Below are 21,901 nucleotides of genomic sequence, written 5' to 3' on the forward strand. Positions count from 1 at the left end.
CAGCCCCAATGACTGTAATGTATCATTAAATTACATTTCTCTATCAGTAATGAGTACTAACTAAAAAAAATAATATTTTTTGTCCTGCAGTAGCATTCTGCTTATTCTTTCTGCATTTTCAACACCACACATTACACCTACAGATGTGTGTGAACGCTTTAGTGTCACAATGAACTTGATATCATCCTGTGAACAAAGGGAAACTCACGGAGCACCAACGTACGGTTTGGTAGACATCTCCTGGGAAATATGAATTACAAATTACTGCTGAGACAGTGAAAGTTGCATAGTACATACTTCCTGAGATAAATTCTCGTTATGATGTGAGCAACAACGACATCAAGTGGAAGAGCTGCTCTCAAATTCACATTCACACTGCGAAGGCTCCTCCCCCTCGTCCCCTCCCCACCACTTCCCACGCACCGACCTGGTCAAGATGTCTTACCATCGGCTTACACAACGTTGAACCACTTCCGCTTTCAGTGCGTTTGTTTTGTAGTTTACAAATTGATTCTACCTCTCCGGTTTTTAAGATACATCTCTGTTTTTTCAATATTTTCGTTGCATATAAAACTTTACATCTCCTTACATACCGAATAAGAAAACATGAAATATAAAACTGCACATTCCGTATGTGCTGATGTAGTGATTAGTATACTCTACCGCCTTCGCAGGGGGCAGAGTTCAAACTTCCAGGCATTTAGGTTTATATTTTCTGTACTTTCCTTAAACTGAATAAAACGAATGCCGCGATCGTTCCTTAGAGAAGAACACGGCTGATATCTTTCCAAATATTAATACAATCCAGGTGGTGCTCCGTCTTTAGTGATCTTCTCGCAGTCAACACTTTAAACCTTATCCTTCCTTTCTTTCTGAAAGTGCATAGGACAGGGAATAGGCAGCAAACAGATAAGCATGATCAAAGATTGCATATGTGTCGTCCTTAAACTGATATGGTACAGAAGGATGAATATATCAGTACATACCATATGGTACTGGTTACCTGACTAACTATATAAACGTAGATCCCATTGTTCGGACTACCTTCAGACTGTGAGTAGCATTTTGTGGAGAGGCTATGGGGAAATTGTAAGTTCCAAGCTTTCTGGCGGCTTAACGGCGTGCCGTTGTTACATTTCAGTTATGGCAGGAAGTTTCCTCCTTATTATTTGCTTAACGTAGGAGTTACGTCGAACAGATGACTTAGACTTACATTTTTAAGCAACTGTTAAAATTAAGACCAATAATCTATACGATGGCTAATAATAAGTTCTTGTTCGAACTTGATATCTCACTTGCATGATATTATGTACGCTTTTCATAATTAATAAAGTAGCAACCGTTTTTTCCTTTCAGCATAGCATGTGAAGTGGTGAACCAAAGTTGTGTGGATGACTTTCATAAGTTCTTGCGCAGTTTTATTTATTTAATTCGTGTAAAAAGCGCTGCTTGCAGTATCCGTACAGATTGCACTTATATAATGACAGAAAAAAAGAAAACTGCAATTATCAATTATAGGTTTACAAGAGTACGGACTGTTTCACCCGATTGGACAAAACTATTTCTTCTGCATGAATGACCATCGAAATTTGGGATCAATTTTAAATTAAGCATCCGACTGCGAAGTTCTTATTTTCAAAATAACCATTCAGTTTCAGAAGGAAATATCTGTACATAAATCGCTGGAAACGTTTTACAATTGCGTTCAGTATCAAAGTTAACCTTTCCCAAATGTCCAGACTTTCGTCACCAGACGCGCGACAAACGTCCTGACGATAATCAAACCAGTCCCATTCTTATGCGGGCATTTCTGCAGTCACTGCATTCACTGGTGCAACTAAGCGGTGTCAGGGTTTACACAAAGTTGTTGGAAGCTCCGTGTTACGTGCAGGTGCAGGTGCCAGTGCGTTGCTTCTATTCCCTGTTGAAAAATGAAGTTTTCAACGTTCTCGCACATTGGGCAGTAAATGAGCGAGCGAGCAAGCTGCAGCCGAAGACCCCTACCGGCAGCCGCCTAAACTATCAGTTTACAACTGGCCCCAAGGTAAACTTTTAGTTTCGACTCGTAAGTTAAAATCCATTCTGAGTTTCTATCTTTATTCATGTAACGATATAGTCTTGTGAAACCGGATAAATTTGTATTTAAACACCCTGCACTTAAAAAACATCAAGAATTACATTAAGGAAAAGCTGTTCGCAGCAGTAATACAATTAACATTTAAAACCTCAGTATTACACTGGTGTCCAAAATTAACGCAACAAACGGAAATTTTGCAAGATTGCGTTTATTTTGCCACAAAACTGTATAAATAGAGGATAGTAAAGTAGCAACAATATAAACAACACAGAACGAAACAACTGTAGTATGCACAGCGGTAGACAAAAATGTTTTTCGTTTTTTTCCAACTTGACGGATTCACACACGTATTATGACAACTGGTTAATGCGTTCAGTATGGGGTGTGATCATCTCTGGCAGCAATACGGGCCTGACAAACGACGGGGCATGCTGTGAATGATGCAATCTCATTCTGAGGCAATAACGCCAATTTTGCCTGCAGTGCTGCTCGCAACTCTTGGAGAGTGGTTGGTGGCTGCTGACGTGATGCAACCCGTCTCCCTTGTGGATCCGGCGTGCTCCATGGGATTCAAATCTGGAAAGCGAGCAGGACATGCCATGCGTGCAAAATCTTCCGTTTCCAAGAAAACATCAACCACGCCTGCTCTATGAGGTCGAGCATTATCGTCCACAAAAAAAAATGGTTCAAATGGTTCTAGGCACTATGGGACCTAACATCTGAGGTCATCAGTCTCCTAGACTTAGTACTACTAAAACCTAACTAACCTAAGGACATCACACACATCCATGCCCGAGGCAGGATTTGAACCTGCGACCGCAGCAGGCGCGCAGTTCCGGACTGAAGCGCCTAGAACCGCTCGGCCAAAGCGGCCGGCTATCGTCCATCAGCAACTTGCAAAAACCGCACATGAGATCCCAAGACCTCGTTACGACACCAGAGATCACTTAAACCTTGCCGATTTAACCGTACAGTTTCAAGAAGAGGTGTTCGAGTGGTCAATATAATCCCTGCGCACACCATTAGGGATCATCCTCGATATCAGTCTCTTTCCACAATGTTTGGGTCCCGACATTGTGTTCCATGTTCCCTCCAGATGTGAATACCTCGAGAACCAGTCTCCACACCAAATCGGGACTCATCTGTGAAAAAAACACTGACCCACTGTTCTACCATCCAGTTGTCATTTTGACGGCTCCAATCTAGACTTTCCCTTCTGTGAAGACGCGTCAGAACTACACATACAGCAGGTCTCCGACAGTAAAGTCCACTCTGCCGAAGCCTTCTGTATACCGTTTGCCTCGCTACAACACGTGCATTGGATGCTGCGAGGCCAGATGCCAGTTGCCGTGCAGTACTAAGACGGTACCGTCTTTCCCTTACAGCCCAGTAACAGTTCTCTCTTTCTGATGTTACACGTGGTCGGCCCGCCCTGGTCTTCGGGATACAGTTTCGATCTCTATAAACTGTCGCCACATCCGAAAAACAAGCCACAGGACCACATTAGTTTCCGACTGTCTTGCTTCCATTCTTACATAGCCCTCCACCGCAGACAGCCTGGTAGGAGTCTTAAATGTGTCATACTGCACCATCTGTGACTGTGTAGGTAGCGATTGTGGATGTGAGACTACCCGGCAAATACTACCCCGTTTGACAGATGCCCTGACGTCATCGTTGGCGTGGTTGTCCGTTGGGCAGAATGCCATCTTCCGTGCAGAACACGATAGTACGGACATTTATCGACACTTTGTATGATTATATCGTGAATTAGACACAGGACGGGGAAACAGTGGTTTGTTGTTTTAATTTTGGACAGCAGTGTACTGCATCTCTGAAGTTTAATTAATTATATCAACTCAGAAATTTGCAGGGAAACGTTTCGCGGTCGCACCGAGCCAGAAGAAAATGCCAGAAAGCCGTCTGCGATGGTTTAGACATATCCCGTGTGCAGAGGACGATACCACTGCACTTACATGATTTTTTTGGAAACACTGCAACATCCAACCTATAGCCCGGATCTTTCACTATGTAATTTTTATGTCATTGATAACCTGAAGAAAGATATGCGTAGATGTCGGTGTCAGTCGGACGAGGAAGTGCAAGAGTGAGTGCGATTGTGGATCCTCATCGGCCGACCGCCTTCTATGAGACAGGAATTGATCGTATCGTCCCCCAGAGGGAAAAATACCTTAATGCATGTGGTGATTACCTTTGAATGGAACCATTCCAGGATCCCGTTATGGCGGGTGTTCGTTTTTCATTTGACTGGCCCTTATAGTTAGTGTTGGTCTTGATTTTGCACAGGGAACGTCCGAGAACATGTAGGTGCTCTTTCAGTGCCCCTCGCTTGCGAAATATATTGTATTCTTTGTCTTGTTATTTTAATGATGCGGAGTAAGGTTGCTACTCGTCGCTAGCTCGTAGCCCATTTGTTCCAAACCGAATGGGGTGGAGAGCACACTGGGCTCGTATTCGGAAGGAAGTCGGCTCAAATCCCCGTCCGGTCCTACACATTTAGGTTTTCCGTGGTTCCACCAAATCGCTCCATGCAAATGCATGGATGTTTCCTTCAAAAAGGTCATGGTCGATTTCTTACCCCTTCCTTTCGTGATCAGAGCTTATGTTCCGTCTCTAACAACCACGCTGTCGACGGGACGTTAAACTACACTCATCATTCCTTCGTGCTCATTCGCTTGAAAGCACCAAGAGTCTCCGTCCGCCGGAGGGTTCGCCATCGATAATGACATAGACCCTCTCTATATAATGTAAATTGAGGGTAGAGGGGGGAATAAAAGAGAGGAAAGGCATTACTGATGTCAGCTGCACCAGGACATTATGCGGAATCAGCGGCGACAGCGAAAACATGTAGTGGACTAGGATTCGAACCCAGGATCTCTTGCTTATCAAGCAGGTGCGTTAACTACGGCGCCCACTTCGCGGACTATCTCGCCACGCTTTACGGCCGAGGGCCACCTATCCGCAGCCCCAGTCCATTTCGTCCATGCTTACTACTCTGAGATTTCCGCAGAAGGTCGACCGTACTTGTGCATCCGCAATGAAGAAGGCAGATCTATTGCCAATCTAGGCGAATCAGCTATATGAATGCGTGTTGTCTGTTCTTTTGGACATGACCGAAAGAACAGACACCACAAATTCATATACTCTCTATATAAGACACTGCAGAGCTATTTACGATTTAATCCAGCAATTTGACACAAAGTTTAGAGATCAAGAACTATGGGATGATATCTTAAACCCGTTATGACCAAATGGAAGTCTACCTCCTACCTCCAGGTTGACGGTTACCAAAGTACAGTGCATTAGCGACCTTGACTTCAAAGGTGTGTGATATTCGACACGAGTCATTTCGTTCACTCACAGAGACGCTGAAAACTAAACTCAGTATTGCAGACACGTGCCAATCATTAGCTGAAGGGTGGGGGGAGTGAAGGCTGTGCTGCTGTTAAGAAATAGCGTGTCCCCTGTACTTGTTAAATGACAACGTAACTGTGATAACACTTACTGTCTACAGAAGAGCATATGCAAAGTCATTTTCACTTAGCGATTACAACCGTGAGCCGCTTTCAGCTGGTCGACAGTCGCCAAAGCATAGTTCACTGATAACATGTGGTTGCCTATTAAAGTTATATACGAATCACTATTCAGCCGTATTGGGAATTACGTAGTCGAGAGGATGCCTTTCTGCCACGTGATTGCAAGCTACAATAGCAGCTGTATTTACAGCGAAAGGTCGGAGTGTCAGAAACACTATGTGGCTCAAGTCACTGAAATTTGTTTCTGTGTTTCTGTGAAGGACAATTCGTTGAGTAGGATTAAAAATTGTCTGGCTCCTAAAACGACGGATTTCTAAAAAATTCGTGCTTCTTTTTTAAGTCTTGGGAATAAAAAACCTGAACGTATTGCTTCAAGAGGTCAATTGTCTACGTCCGAGAAAGAATGAGACACATATATAATTAAGGAACTATACAGCATTGTTATTAGTGGCATGTGTCTGCGATAAACCGAGATATCAGGAAAGTAACAGCCGCTCCTTTTTGTATGTTTGAAAGGAAAGTCTACTTCTACTGTAATTACGAATTACAAAACTCGCATTAATTTATTTTCATTTATTTATTTTTTTGTCTGTTCAATTAGACCACGGCACCAACGAGACGAGGTCATGAACCACATCTAAACCTTATTTTTAAGAAATGGAAACATTAAAACGTTAACTGTTATACCAGGTGAATCACCTAAAACTTTCGCCGAAAATATTGCGGAAATTGAAAGTGCTACTTATGTGCGGTTTTCACAGAATATAGTGGTAGTCACGGGCTCGTATTGTTAGTCAATCACAAAATTGTAATAATACTTCTGAAGTGTATTTTTTGTGCAAACATACACTTTTTTAAATAGAAGAATGCCTACTGACATTAACAAACTAAAAGTAGGGTAAATTAGAATGTCAATGGTGTTTATTGTAGGCTTCTAGTGTGAGTCGTTTGCGAGATATCTTATTTTGAAAAGATCTCACACCGACACTTATTCAGTACCTGTGATAGCACATGCTAAAGAACAACATAAGTTATGTGGATTCTGACCAGTAACGAGACACCTGACCATCACAGGTTGCGTTAAAAATGACCACCGTCAGCGGCAATACACGCTTCCAGTCTGGTATGGAACGACTGCTGCACACGTGCTAGCGTTTCAGCAGAGATATCCGAGCAGGCTGCAGTAGTGTGTCATTGCATATCATCGGGTGCAGTTGGTATGTCGTTGTACACAGTGTCTTTCAGATTTCCCCGCAGAAAAAAGTCTAAAGCGCCAAATTTGGGGAACGGGCCCACCAAGGTACAGTGCATAAATTTCATAAGCAACCAGATATACTGCGATGCGAGTATAAGAATCTGCAGCTCCTTGCATAGTTTTCAATGAGATTCTGGAATGGACACCTCATTTAGTCCTCGTTGTTATACGTATTATACCAAATGACATGAAAGTATAAAAGTATGCGAAATAAACCATTTTCATCGTATAACTGATACTTACTGTGAACGACATTCCAATTGTAAAAGTGGTCGCATTCAGATTTTCCGGGAAGTTGTGGATATGTGCCATCCACTAGAGTTTCCCGTCTACCCACAGTCCTTATCCTATCAGGGATGGGTTTCTGCAGCTGATCGCCATTTGGCAGAATCACCCTATATATTTGATTCCATCATCTGAGCTTGCAAGGCCGATTGCCATAAGAGGCCGATTTCCTTAACGTAGTGGTCCCATTGTTCGTAGTTGATTGAGGATGTCGATGGCTTGCCATTCTGTATTCCATTATTGGCTAGAAGAAAATACAGTATCGGAAATACACTTTTGGGAACTTTCGAAGTGCGTTCTTCAGTTTAAAACGAGAAAAGTCTAGACAAATATACGTCTGAAAATCATTCGTTTTTCAGTTTTTATTGAAAGAACATTCTACAAAGGTCTGAAGAAAGAAACTCATAACTATGTGTTCCTATCAAAATCCTTCATGAAGTGGTAACAAATAGGAGCATTCCTTCTCTTGAAGCATTCAAGAAACTGCTACTGTAGTATGTGGCTCTCATGTTAGAAGAATAACTACGCGAAAATAACTTTCCTTTAGTCACCACAATGAAACTGCGATAGTTGAAGTATTACTGTGACACGAAGACGCATGCAAATATACTGCAAATGAACCTGTAAAATAAAGATTTTGCCAAAGAGCACAATCGCAGACATTAAGTATGAAAAAATAAAGGAATGTGTGATCAAAATACATTTTACACCAAATATGATAATCAAAAAGAACTAATACTAAGCTCTCTTTTTGAAACCAAAAGTAACGATAAATGATCGTGCCTCAATATACTTGAAAAAGATAATGTATCTTCCAGTCAACAGATTGAAGCATCTTTATATCGTCCGAAGCAAGCTGTGTCGCAGCTCAACACGACTTTACAATGAGTTCCATGTCGTATCCACTCCACCGTATATAATTCAGTCATTCACCACCAGACCTTGGAGTGAACATCAACTCGTTTGCTTGCATTCATATTCTTCCATTCGAGGAATTTTTAACATTCGTAGGTGCATTTTACTGCTTCCTACGACTAAGACCATTCAACGCTGACTAACGTAAGCGGTGGTTAAACATAGACCGACTACGCACTCCCTGCCCGCACCAAGATGTTAAGCGCCAGAACGCTAGAACGTCTCGTACCTCGTGATAAAAGACCGAGTTAGCGATATGATATTTTTCCCCTCTGGGCAAGATCAGCTTATACAGAATTATAATTACATTACAGAATTATAATTACATAGTCATCTCTTAAAGTGGTTTTAAAGTGTCTTTGTTCCGGAGTGTTTCAAAATTGTGGCCAACTTTTACCCTATGCGTGTGACTTCAGCGTATTTTATGTGCACTACGAATCGCCAACTGTGATTTTTTAACTTCATGTCGACTTTTTGACTGTCCCACTATGTATATCTCCGTGTCAGTCTACATTTTACCTCCATTGTCTCCCCTTACTCTGTTTTTATGTCCACCTTTTAATGCCTTTATATGTATAGTTTTCTCCTTTTATTAGCCATCATGTCACTCGGTTGAAGAGTGGCGGATTGTGCCACTGCCAGCCCTTCCCCTCCCCCATATGGGGCAGGGGAATAAAATCACAATAAAGAAAAAAATAATTTCACAATAAGGATGTAGTTTTCCTGGCGACATTCTTGGATAAATGTTTCTCGGTATTCTTGTCGTGTCAAATTTATTTGCAAAAGAGTTTTAGCCCTATGTAATAACAGCGTGCTTAAAATCGTTGAGGCATTCGTGGCCACTTACAGACAAATTATCTGTTGCTTCAGTCTTGGGTTCTTTGGCCTACGTTTGTTGATGATTTTTCTGGTGTTCAGCAGTGGAGGGTGAAACTTTGACAATGCCAGCCACTTGTGCTCTCGAAAAGTCATGGAAGTCATCAAACAACCGTCGATCGAAGAACTAGAGGCAAAAGCGAACAGGCAGTTTGTCAGCGTGTTTAAAACAGCTCTCTTTCGGAATGGATGATGAAAATATGCGCACTAACATAAAGATCAGTATCGTATGGTCTATTAGTGGAACATTTAATTCTTGACAGAGGAATTCCTTGGAAGATTGACTTTATAATCAAATCTGATGTGGCAAGAATATTGATAAACATTTATCCAACTTTCACAGTATTTCTTTTCCGGTATAAAGCTAATAACTTCAAACGTAATTAATACAAGTAATGAAATGTGCAATATATAGAATACAGCCCGATAAACAAAAAAATTACATGGTATGTAATTAGTAAGGATACGTATGGCAGATACAGGGGATGGGTAGAAATATGGAAACACAAAAAACAAAACACATTATCATGCCTAATACGGTGTAGGAAGACCGCTGGTATTCAAAACAGTTTCCAGTTGTCTGGGAATCTGTGATACAGGTCTTATATGGCTTTCAACGGAATTTCATGCCATTCTTCCTCTAAAATCTACATCTACATCCATACTCCGCAAGCCACCTGACGGTGTGTGGTGGAGGGTACTTTGAGTACATCTATCAGTTCTCCCTTCTATACCAGTCTCGTATTGTTCGTAGAAAGAAAGATTGTCAGTATGCCTCTTTGTGGGCTCTAATCTTTCTGATTTTATCCTCATGGTCTCTTCGCGAGATATACATAAGAGAGAGCAACATACTGCTTGACTCCTCGGTGAAGGTATGTTCTCGAAACTTCAACAAAAGTCCGTACCGAGCTACTGAGCGTCTCTCCTGCAGAGTCTTCCACTGGAGTTTATCATCTCCGTAACGCTTTCGCGATTACTAAAGGATCCTGTATCGAAGCGCGCTGCTTTCCGTTGGATCTTCTCTAGCTCTTCCATCAACCCAATCTGGTACGGATCCCACACTGGTGAGCAATATTCAAGCAGTGGGTGAGCAAGTGTATTGTAACCTACTTCCCTTGTTTTCGGAGTGCATTTCCTTAGGATTCTTCCAATGAATCTCAGTCTGGCATCTGCTTTACCAACGATCAACTTTATATGATCATTCCATTTTAAATCACTCCTAATGCCTACTCGCAGATAATTTATGGAATTAACTGCTTCCAATTGCTGACCTGCTATATTGTAGCTAAATGATAAAGGATCTTTCTTTCTCTGTATTCGCAGCACATTACACTTGTCTACATTGAGATTCAATTGCCATTCCCTGCACCATGCGTCAATTGGTTGCAGATCCTCCTGCATTTCAGTACAATTTTCCATTGTTACAACCTCTCAATATACTACAGCATCATCTGCAAAAAACCTCAGTGAACTTCTGATGTTAGCCACAGGGTCATTTATGTATATTGTGAATAGCAACGGTCCTACGACACTCCCCTGAAATCACTCTTACTTCGGAAGACTTCTCTCCATTGAGAATGACATGCTGCGTTCTGCGTTCTGTTATCTAGGAATTCTTCAATGCAATCACACAATTGATCTGATAGTCCATATGCTCTTACTTTGTTCATTAAACGACTGTGAGGAACTGTATCGAACGCCTTGTGAAAGTCAAGAAACACGGCATCTACCTGGGAACCCTTGTCTATGGTCCTCTGAGTCTCGTGGACGAATAGCGCGAGCTGGGCTTCACAAGATCGTCTTTTTCGAAACCCATGCTGATTCCTACAGAGTAGATTTCTAATCTCCAGAAAAGTCATTACACTCGAACATAATACGTGTTCCAAAACAGTGGCAATTTCAAGTAACCAGACGTTAACTCGGCCAGAACTTGGAAATAGTGTGACATAAAACTCATCAGACCAAATTACTTCTTTCTACTGTTCCATAGTCCAGGTTTTATTGCTTCGGCACCACGTTTTCCTTTTACTGGCATTTATATCGCGGATGTGTGGTTTTAGAATTTCAGCTCGCCCTGAAATTCCCACCCTATAAAACTCCCTTCGTGCTGTATTAGTGCTGGACAGGTTTCGCGAGTGCGACAGTCAGTTCTGCAGTGGCTTTTGCTGTTGTCGTTCTCTTTATTTATCGTCACAACTCTATTCAGTGCTCGTCTGTCACATTCACTCAATACTCACTTTCGTCCACGTTTTGATTTATCGGATGATGTTTTTCCGTTTTCCTGTATGCAGTATAGGCGTTCGATACGTTGCCTCTTGAAACAAGAAACACATTGGCTTCCTTGGTTTCGGAAGCACACACCATACGAGCACCAACAATTTGTCTACATTCGACTTCTTTTAGTTCCCACATAATGCACTTACAACTACACACAACATTGTTCTGAACACGACTGGCAATGTGTAACATGTAACATATTGAGGGCATTGCGCAGGTGCCGTTCGTGGTGAAATACAACAGCGCCACCTGCAGGCTTGGCTAGTGTCTTCGTTTATGTGCAAACATGCATTTATCGCGGTGTTTCTATATTTTTGTCCAACCACTATATAAACGTGTATGTAGTATTAATAACAATGATGATACTAATAATGACTTTTCTTTAGAAATGACATATTGTGACACGTGAAGCTGCTGTATACTTCTTTTTAACTGCACAAGTGATTTCGGTCAGAGTCCACTTTCCAGCACAAATTTTTTAATAACAGGTGTTACATATACAGGGTGAACCAAGTCATACAGGACACCCCCCAAATATATCCAGAATCAGTAAATATTTCGAGGTGTGGTTTTCACCAAGTTATAGCAGACAATATGGCGAAACTTTCGCAAGTAATTTTTATCGTCTATAGTCGCCAAATTCCGACACTGACTTTATTTTCTAATGAAACCATATACTTTTTCTGTGGCATTTGAAACAAGCTACTTAGAGAATTTCAACGACATAGCATGTATCGGAACTGATCAAATAATATTAAGATGATAACGCCGCAAACCACTGTCCACCATCAGGAGAAGAGGTTCTACAAACGTCTGCCCTCTTATGCTAAATGTAAACAAACACGTAAATAAGGTACGGTTCGTCTGTTTATTATCACGATAGTCATTTAAGTGCTCAAAATATTGATCTTGAGTATTGTTATGCGCGATAAGGTGATTCTTGAGAGACAATACGGCACGTTGAATTTCACCTGGAGTTAACGGCAGCACAAGCCCGTGTTAGAAAGCATTATATTACTTCGGAAGTCGTCGGTGCTTTCTAATGGACCTCTTGTTTTATTTTTCGCCATAGATAAAAGTATAGAAGTGCTAAGTTTGCTGAGTGTGCAGACCATTTTGGATTTTCTGAACGACCGTTCCGATACTCTCTAAATGTTCTCTTAAGAGGGTCTGCCACTACATCTGTGGAATGGGAGGGACATCCGTGTTGTTGATACCACACCGATTGCTTTATGTCCAGTGGATTGTCTTCCAACAACTGTGGCGGCGGCATATCTTCGGAATTACAGCTGGCGACATTTGCCATAAACTATATCCACCTTTTCGACTATCGCATACATTGTGAATGTCTAAAGTTACCTGATTGTTACAACAGCAGAACACAGACTGGTGGACTTCTAGCGCACTGGTACAAACGAGAACCATACCTGAGTTAGGTGTTTGCTTATTTAGTATGTTTGTGGAACGTCTTCTCCTGATGGCGGGACAATAGCTTTCGGCGCTGTTATCTTGATACTGTTTGATCAAGTCCCATATATGTCATGTCGTAGAATTTCTCCTAGAAGTTTCTTTCAAATTCCACAGAAGGGTGATTTAACTGCACGTACCGATGGATTTTATTCAACCTGCAATGCCTCCAAATAACACATGCAAGATTTGCATATCCTCTCGCTCGCTCTGTGCAAACCATTGTTGCTACAATAAAAATGAACAGGAACTGTTTGTAGCAAATTTAATGTACTCCAATTTTATACTGGGCTAAGTTTTCACTAGAGGCCGTAGTTTTCGTATTATTCGAGAAAAACGTACAGAAGTGACCTTCAAACGCGTTTTTCTTGATTACTCGAAAACCATGGCTTTCAGCGGAAACGTATTTCAGTATAAAATTTAACTACATTAAATATCCTGCAGAAACGCCCTGTTCATTTTTTTCTCTGGGACTAATAGTTCACGTGTAGCAATCAAGAGAATATGAAATTCTCGTGTGTAGTTTTTGAAGACGTTGCGGGTTGCATAAAACCCAGCGCTAGAGGGAACTGAATCACCCTGTATGGTTCAACTAGAAAAAAAAAAAGTCGGTGCCATAATTCAGCGACTGTTAAGGATAAAAATTATTTGCGAACATTGGGAAATTCGTCATATGTCCACCATAACTTGCGAAAGCAGCATCTCGATGCATTAACTCATTCTGGATATACACTACTGGCCATTAAAATTTCTGCACCTTGAAGAAATGCAGATGATAACGGGTATTCATTGGACAAATATATTATACTAGAACTGACATGTGCTTACATTTTCACGCAATTTGGGTGCATAGATCCTGAGAAATCACTAACCGGAACAACCACCTCTGGCCGTAATAACGGCCTTGATACGCCTGGGCATTGAGTCAAACAGAGCTTGGATGGCGTGTACAGGTACAACTGCCCATGCAGCTTCAACACGATACCACAGTTCATCAAGAGTAGTGACTGGCGTATTGTGACGAGCCAGTTGCTCGGCCACCATTGACCAGACGTTTTCAATTGGTGAGAGATCTGGAGAATGTGCTGGCCAGGGCAGCAGTCGAACATTTTCTGTATCCAGAAAGGCCCCTACAGAACCTACAACATGCGGTCGTGCATTATCCTGCTGAAATGCGGGGTTTCGCAGGGATCGAATGAAGGGTAGAAAATGGTTCAAATGGCTCTGAGCACTATGGGACTCAACTTCTCAGGTCATTAGTCCCCTAGAACTTAGAACTAGTTAAACCTAACTAACCTAAGGACATCACACACATTCATGCCCGAGGCAGGATTCGAACCTGCGACCGTAGCGATCTCGCGGTTCCAGACTGCAGCGCCTAGAACCGCACGGCCATTTCGGCCGGCAATGAAGGGTAGAGCCACGGGTCGTAACACATCTGAAATGTAGCGTCCACTGTTCAAAGTGCTGTCAATACGAACAAGAGGTGACCGAGACTTGTAATCAATGGCACCCCATACCATCACGCCGGGTGATACGCCAGTATGGCGATGACGAATACACGCTTCCAATGTGCGTTCACCGCGATGTCGACAAACACGGATGTGACCATCATGATGCTGTAAGCAGAACCTGGATTCATCCGAAAAAATTATGTTTTGACATTTGTGCACCCAGGTTCGTCGTTGAGTACACCATTGCAGGCGCTCCTGTTTGTGATGCAGCGTCAAGGGTAACCGCAGCCATGGTCTCCGAGCTGATAGTCCATGCTGCTGCAAACGTCGTCGAACTATTCGTGCAGATGGTTGTTGTCTTGCAAACGTCCCCATCTGTTGACTCAGGGATCGAGACGTGGCTGCACGATCTGTTACAGCCATGCGGATAAGATGCCTGTCATCTCGGCTGCTAGTGATACGAGGCCGTTGGATCCAGCACGGCGTTCCGTATTACCCTCATGAACCCACCGATTCCATATTCTGTTAACAGTCATTGGATCTCGACCAACGCGAGCAGCAATGTCGCCATACGATAAGCCGCAATCGCGATAGGCTACAGTCCGACCTTTATCAAAGTCGGAAACGTGATGGTACGCATTTCTCCTCCTTACACGAGGCATCACAACAACGTTTCACCAGGCAACGCCGGTCAACTGCTGTTTGTGTATGAGAAATCGGTTGGAAACTTTCCTCATATCAGCACGTTGTACTTGTCACCACCGGCGCCAACCTTGCGTGAATGCTCTGAAAAGGTAATCATTTGCATGTCGCAGCATCTTCTTCCTATTGGTTAAATTTCGCGTCTGTAGCACGTCATCTTTGTGGTGTAGCAGTTTTATTGGCCAGTAGTGTTCTTATATGGAGTGGCCTGTCTTAGCTGCCTCACCGTGTATATATCTGAAAACAAATGTCAAGATACAATATTTATAAGATTCCTTTTTTTTTTTTTTTTTTTTTTTTACGGAACAGTAGCTCACTGAGATATGTTTTGGTTGTTGCTCCTCAGATATCGATTCAGTTGTTTAGGGTGTGTTACAGTCTGAGTTTTCGGCATAATTCGCTGATTGGCCCTAGTGCAGGTTGTGTAAGAGCAGCGGCCACTTTGCTGTGTTGCAGCTGGTGGAGAGCGAGCGGCCGAGTGCTCGCATGGCGCCCCCGCGTCGCCTGGACTGGATATTGGCCGGCGAGCCGGAGCTGGACTACGCGCAGTGACGCCTGCCGCCGCCGCCGCCGCCCCAGTGCTGGCTCACCACTTCCGCCGCGCTCTCTCTTCTTCCTTAACCTGCTCATTATATTTTGTAATGATGCATCCATTGTATTCTCCCTACTCCCTTCACAATCGTGACAGCGATTGACTGCAGAATTGCTTCCTGTAAAATACTTAGCAGTGCTGTATTGTTTATTTATTAAAGCATAATGCTAAAATATATTTTTAATCTTCGCAGCACTTACTCTTTATGTTTTATTAAGTAGTAATACCTTTACCCATTATTCTAGGCGATGTTTAGAATTTAAAAAATAATTGTCTACTTGAAGAAAACACCGCATCGTCCATGACAGCTACTTGGATTCCAAAGTAACTGGAAATGAAATAACTGATGCTCTAGCTGTTCACACGTAATATCAAAACACTCGTGAAGAACAACGATATTTTCTGGATTTTCGAAGAGCTTCCGATTAACTACACTGACGCATTTATATGTGATATCTAGCAAGTTTTCTATCCTGGTTTGAGTGTCATCCTAAGATCCAGACATAATTCTGAATGCCCCCACTGAAGTACAACAGGATAGTTGCTGCCCGTGTTATACACTGGCTGACAAAAAAGTGTAGCACGCAGAAGGATTTGAGAAGATATGTGATGTTACTCCACTGATTACAATCTAGTCAAATTAAAAAAAAATTGTCAGTATGATCCTACTTACCAGTATGACGAACCACACAATAACCCCAATAACCCTGGGTTCAGTGTGGGGCGGTGGTGCGGTAGTGGGGTGGGGTGGGTGGACTGCTGTAGCCTGTTGTGGGGTTGTGAACCACTGAGTGCTACGGGGGCAAGAAGCCTCTCCGTCTTTTCTAGGTACCCGGTTCTATACGCAATGCAAGCCTGATACAACGTTAAACACAAACAACACTAACGCGCTCTGGTCCCAGAGAAATGGAACCGTAATCACTTGCATACTCGATGATGGTGTGTACATGAACGAATTTACATAGACAACCAACTGTATCTTCTAGGTGCTTCACTTTTTTCCTCAGGTAATGGTGTATTTCAATAAATTCGCTAATAATGTCAGTTGTAAGTCAGAATTTCCCATATGAAGCCGAATTGTGTCTGATAAAAAGTGTAATAATTCATTACTTGGGGCTAAGATTGGTAAGTTGCTCTTATTGTAGAAAAATATGAAGTTGTTCACTTCACAAAACGTATTAGTCTATTGAACTTCGGCACAAGATTAATGAGTCACAACTGTAGTCAGATATGTAAAACTAAAACAAACACGTGGAAGTAACAATCTTAAGTATATGAAATGGAACTAATACTTAGGGTCTGTTGAGAGTACAGCAATGAGAAACGTTTCGATTCATTTTTAGGATGCAGGGACACTGCAGATGGCGGACGAAAAAAAAAACTGCTTACAATAACCTTACATGCAAAATTCTGGGAAAATAGGCATTGCTAACGAGTTTGCCGAATAGGTAACATCCAGCGTATACACAGAAGCGTGACGTGAATGAACATAGTCGAAGAGCCTGAAAATCGGCACTGAAAGACACATGAAGATAGTCGAGCATGCTGCTAAAATATGACTAGTAAATTCCAAAAATCGATTTTCATTGTAGTATCTTTTAATTTTCTTATGCTTCCTGCATAAAGTTTGACCTTGAAGATGAAAAGAGTGGCTAACAACGGCAGAGTCAAGTAAGAGTACACCAACGATAACATAGGATACAATAAAAATGCTCTGAATCATATTTAACATTGATTTCCCAAAATGCAGATATAATTATTAGTTTGGTGTTTGTCTTCAGTGTATCGTATGCGAATAGTGACACTGACATCATTAGTGTAGACGATGGAGTTTACGTCTGCTTTTGGTCACCAAGATAAATCATTGCCCAAATCATCTCAAACAATTGCCAAGACAGTTCCTTAAACAGTGTCACGCTCAATTTTTTGTCCTATGTACATAATACATTGCTAGACTCTAACGAACACAAGGTGCTAGAAACGTTAAATAAAGTAATAGATCTCAAATTCCGATAGCTCTCCCAAATTCATCGAAAACATTCACTTCAATGTAACTCTACTGTAATTATCACAAAACAAGGAGAATGTTTCAGTTCTTTTTGAAAAATAAATGTTTAGAAACTGAAATGAGCGGCTCAAGTATCAGGTCTTCTGTATTGTTACATTTTGAGAAATTACATTTAGCTACGCCACTAGAATGCTCCATTTAAAACAGGAAGCACAAAAAGCAAAATGAAGAGAGAATTTAAGTGCAGGTACACCATCTGAAGGCAAAATAGTATATTTTTCTATATTCTTCTACTTTTTGCCTACATCTTAGTTTTATGGTGTCCTCGTAATTCTTTATTTAAAATACTATGTAATTGTCGGATGTATTCTTACCCTACATCATTCCACTCTGCTAAAATATGACTAGAAAATTACAAAAATCGGTTTTCAATGTAGTATCTTTGGATTTTCTTACGCTTCCTGCATAAAGTTTGACCGTGAAGATGAAAAGAGTGGCTAACAACAGCTAAACGTGACATTAAGAAGCAAAGATGTTTCCTGCGGAACAGAGAGAATCATTGTTCAGATGAGCTTTAACGCTTTCTCTTTGCACTTAGCTTTCTAGTTAAGCACCAAACGAATTGTTGCTGTTCCTTATTCAAAGCTGACGTCTTTCCCAACACAAATATTCTCATAATTCCATAGACCCTCAGTATAACTCAAAGAGTGAACTAAAGGAAAGAAGATTCCATTTGCCGTTGTTACCAAATTATAGCCGATCATTAATTTTGAAGTTGGAACAAAGAAGGAAGAAACGTCCCGTCGACGACGAGACTCTTAGAGACAGAGCACAAATTCAGATGAGGAAGCACAGGGTGCATATAATTACACTTTCGCTACTTAAGCCAGTGTAGACAGCAGACTGTTTACCGCATTGGTGTCCAACATTGATGAATGATGTTCAGAATGTGCGCTGCAGGATTTGCGTTGTTAGTAGTGTTTGTGTCATGACTTGCTGTTAGGCACTGGTAGTGGTTCGGCGACGTAGGGTTGAAACACATGTATCAGTGTGCATTACAGCTGCAAACGTCAACATGGTCTGGACAAGATGAGCAGGGATTAGCACATTTTACCATTTGAAAAGCGCTGCGAACAATTGTGAAATGGAATCTCTAGTGTGATTCCAGGCCATCGTGGATGCAGGTGGTCGTCACATTGAGCAACGTTTGTAACCTGGAACGTAAACAACTACAAAATATTACCCTCTCGTATGAAAATTAAAATGTGTTTCATTCCATGATTTATTCGCTATTTCTCTTCCGCATGTCCTTGTCGAGGGGCATGAAAGGGAAGCAGTGGTTGGGAAGGGAGTGAGACTGGGTTGTAGCCTCTCCCCGATGTTATTCAATCTGTATATTGAGCAAGCAGTAAAGGAAACAAAAGAAAAATTCGGAGTAGAAATAAAAACTTTGAGGTTCGCCGATGACATTGTAATTCTGTCAGAGACAGCAAAGGACTTGGAAGAGCAGTTGAACGGAATGGACAGTGTCTTGAAAGGGGGATATAAGATGAACATCAACAAAGGCAAAACGAGGATAATGGAATGAAGTCGAATTAATTCGGGTGATGGCAAGGGAATTACACTAGGAAATGAGACACTTAAAGTAGTAAAGGAGTTTGCCGGCCGAAGTGGCCGTGCGGTTAAAGGCGCTGCAGTCTGGAACCGCACGACCGCTACGGTCGCAGGTTCGAATCCTGCCTCGGGCATGGATGTTTGTGATGTCCTTAGGTTAGTTAGGTTTAACTAGTTCTAAGTTCTAGGGGACGAATGACCTCAGAATTTGAGTCCCATAGTGCTCAGAGCCATTTTTTTAGTAAAGGAATTTTGCTATTTGGGGAGCAAAATAACTGATGATGGTCGAAGATATAAAATGTAGATTGGCAATGGCAAGGAAAGCGTTTCTGTAGAAGAGAAATTTGTTAACATCCAGTATAGAAGTAAGTGTCAGGAAGTCGTTTCTGAAATTATATGTATGGAGTGTAGCCATGTATGGAAGTGAAACATGGACGATAAATAGTTTAGACAAGAAGAGAATAGAAGCTTTCGAAATGTGGTGCTACAGAAGAATGCTGAAGATTAGATGGGTAGATCACATAACTAATGAGGAGGTATTGAACAGAATTGGGGAGAACAGGAATTTGTGGCACAACTTGACAAGGAGAAGGGGCCGGTTGGTAGGACATGTTCTGAGGCATCAAGGGATCACAAATTTAGCATTGGAGGGCAGCGAGGAGGGTAAAAATCGTAGAGGGAGACCAAGAGATGAATACACTAAGCAGATTCAGAAGGATGTGGGTTGTAGTAAGTACTGGGAGATGACGAAACTTGCACAGGATAGGGTAGTATGGAGAGCTGCATCAAACCAGTCTCAGGACTGAAGACCACAACAACAACAACAACAATGTCCTAGTAAATGTTTCCACATAGTTTAATTGTCCTACTATCAGTCAATTTTCGTGGGGGCCCTATCAAGTAGCGGACGTTTAATTATAACCACCCTGTAAATCGTCCGCGTCCATTTCAGAGCAATCATCTACGCACTTATCTTAACAATACAGGCAAACAACGCAAAACCTAAATCTATGTGACTGGATAAGGATTTGAACTACCGTCTTTCATTATGCGAGCCCAATTTTTTAATATGAGGCTGAATGGCGTTACATAGTAAAACCAGGTATTAGAATGTGAAAGAACGGGTCATGATATACTAAACCAAAACGGTGAATATTAATACTACGTGGCCTAAAAACGACATCAAAAGAAGGAATAAATCCTAGTCCGTGCTTCATTAACATAGACTTCTAGAAATCATCGTGTAATCTTGGACTGTGGGTATCGCACTGTGTCAGCTTTACACGATACATCTATAATCTGCAAAATTATTACACTACGTCTAACACTGGCGAAATCCTCTTGCATATTTTTTTCACGTAACTGTGATGCATAATTGACAACCAGAGGACAGAGCATACCTGAAATACCTAAAATACATAAACATGTTTTGGTAAACTTATTGTTTATGGGGTATGACTGTGTCACAGTGTATTGGCCGAGCGGTTCTAGGCGCTTCAGTCTGGAACCGCGCGACCGCTACGGCGCAGGTTCGAATCCTGCCTCGGGCGTGGATGTGTGTGATGTCCTTAGGTCAGTTAGGTTTAAGTAGTTCTAAATTCTCGGGAACTGATGACCTGAGGTGTTATGTCCCATAGTGCTCAGAGCCATTTTTGACACAGTGATTACTAATTGATGGCCGATATAGGCAGCAACACGAAAAATCACCATCAGTCGTTGATAATCTGATTTTAGGACTAACTTTTATACATTTCGATGGGAGCCTGATTACAATAATGGATATAAACTTACCAACAAGTGAACAACATTTATACTGAAAATGAGGACTACATCTTCCTCCCGTTGTGACATGTAGAAACTGACCATTTATAAATATCAATACGAAAAGCTTTCATTCTTAGGCATAACCTGAACATATCAACATGGTTACAGCGAGTCAGACAGTGTATCACCATAACCTGGAACATTTCTTGTGATTTAGTAAGTGTGCAGCAGAAATGCTCCTAACTGAATTGAGTTTTAACGTAGGAAATTACCTTGAATTCAGTGAGTTGTCCTCAGCGCACCTTGTCGACTCTAAATGGCTTATCAATAATCAACAAAATTGTTTCATTTTGTTTCATTCCGTGAAAATTTCAACGCATGAGCTCTCTGAGCACTATTGTAAACTGTAGGTAACTTAAGATTACTGGTGCTGTTAGGCGTTCGTTCTCAAAATGTTTACTTATCGTACTCCATAAAGCCAGTGTCATGGATTCTTCAGGCATAATCTTGACCAAAAAAGACAGAAAAAATACAGAAAAATCAACTAATCTTTCCTTTTTGATATTTCTGATTACGCTGGCGAAGTAAACATCAAATACGCGCAACACTGAGTGTTTGGGATGTGTTTACAGACGTCTAAACACTAAAACTGACCCTTGATTTCCCAGTCAATCATTCGCCTCCCGGAAGTCCCCGTATGCAGCGCATCTCTTTGAATTTGGACTTTCCAGGCGTTGTCTACGAGTAAGAGAGAAAACATGAGAACGTTCGTGTATTCTACAAATGCAGAATACGGAGTGCGCGGCCGCCGACTTCTGCGTTAATTGTGTGCGATTCTTTTGTTCGCGGCTGGGAGCGGAAGCGGCGGCCGTGAAGACGTGACTCGGGGTCCAGTGAAAGTGCAAGAAAGCGGTTACCGCCGCCCTTCTCCAGCCCCCTGCCGTAGTCTGTCTCTTCATTCACCTATTGTGTCACCATCGCAAGAAAAAATAGCTAACACTTCAGTTTTTGCTTTTACTGCGTCGAATAACAAACAGACCGAAGCAGACTAACACAATGCG

General features: G+C 41.8%; 1 protein-coding gene across 1 annotated transcript in view; it reads left to right on the forward strand.

Annotated features, from left to right (window-relative positions):
• LOC126184825 (uncharacterized) overlaps positions 1 to 15,640 on the forward strand; it is a 71,942-nt gene extending 56,302 nt beyond the window's left edge. The window contains exon 3 of the mRNA XM_049927408.1: positions 15,319 to 15,640. Coding sequence (XP_049783365.1) covers positions 15,319 to 15,414 — 96 coding nt within the window. The 3' untranslated portion in view covers positions 15,415 to 15,640. The remainder of the gene's footprint in view (positions 1 to 15,318) is intronic.
• Positions 15,641 to 21,901: the final 6,261 nt, after the last annotated feature.

This window comes from Schistocerca cancellata, chromosome 4 (assembly GCF_023864275.1).
Source record: "Schistocerca cancellata isolate TAMUIC-IGC-003103 chromosome 4, iqSchCanc2.1, whole genome shotgun sequence".
Taxonomy (NCBI): Eukaryota; Metazoa; Arthropoda; class Insecta; order Orthoptera; family Acrididae; genus Schistocerca; species Schistocerca cancellata.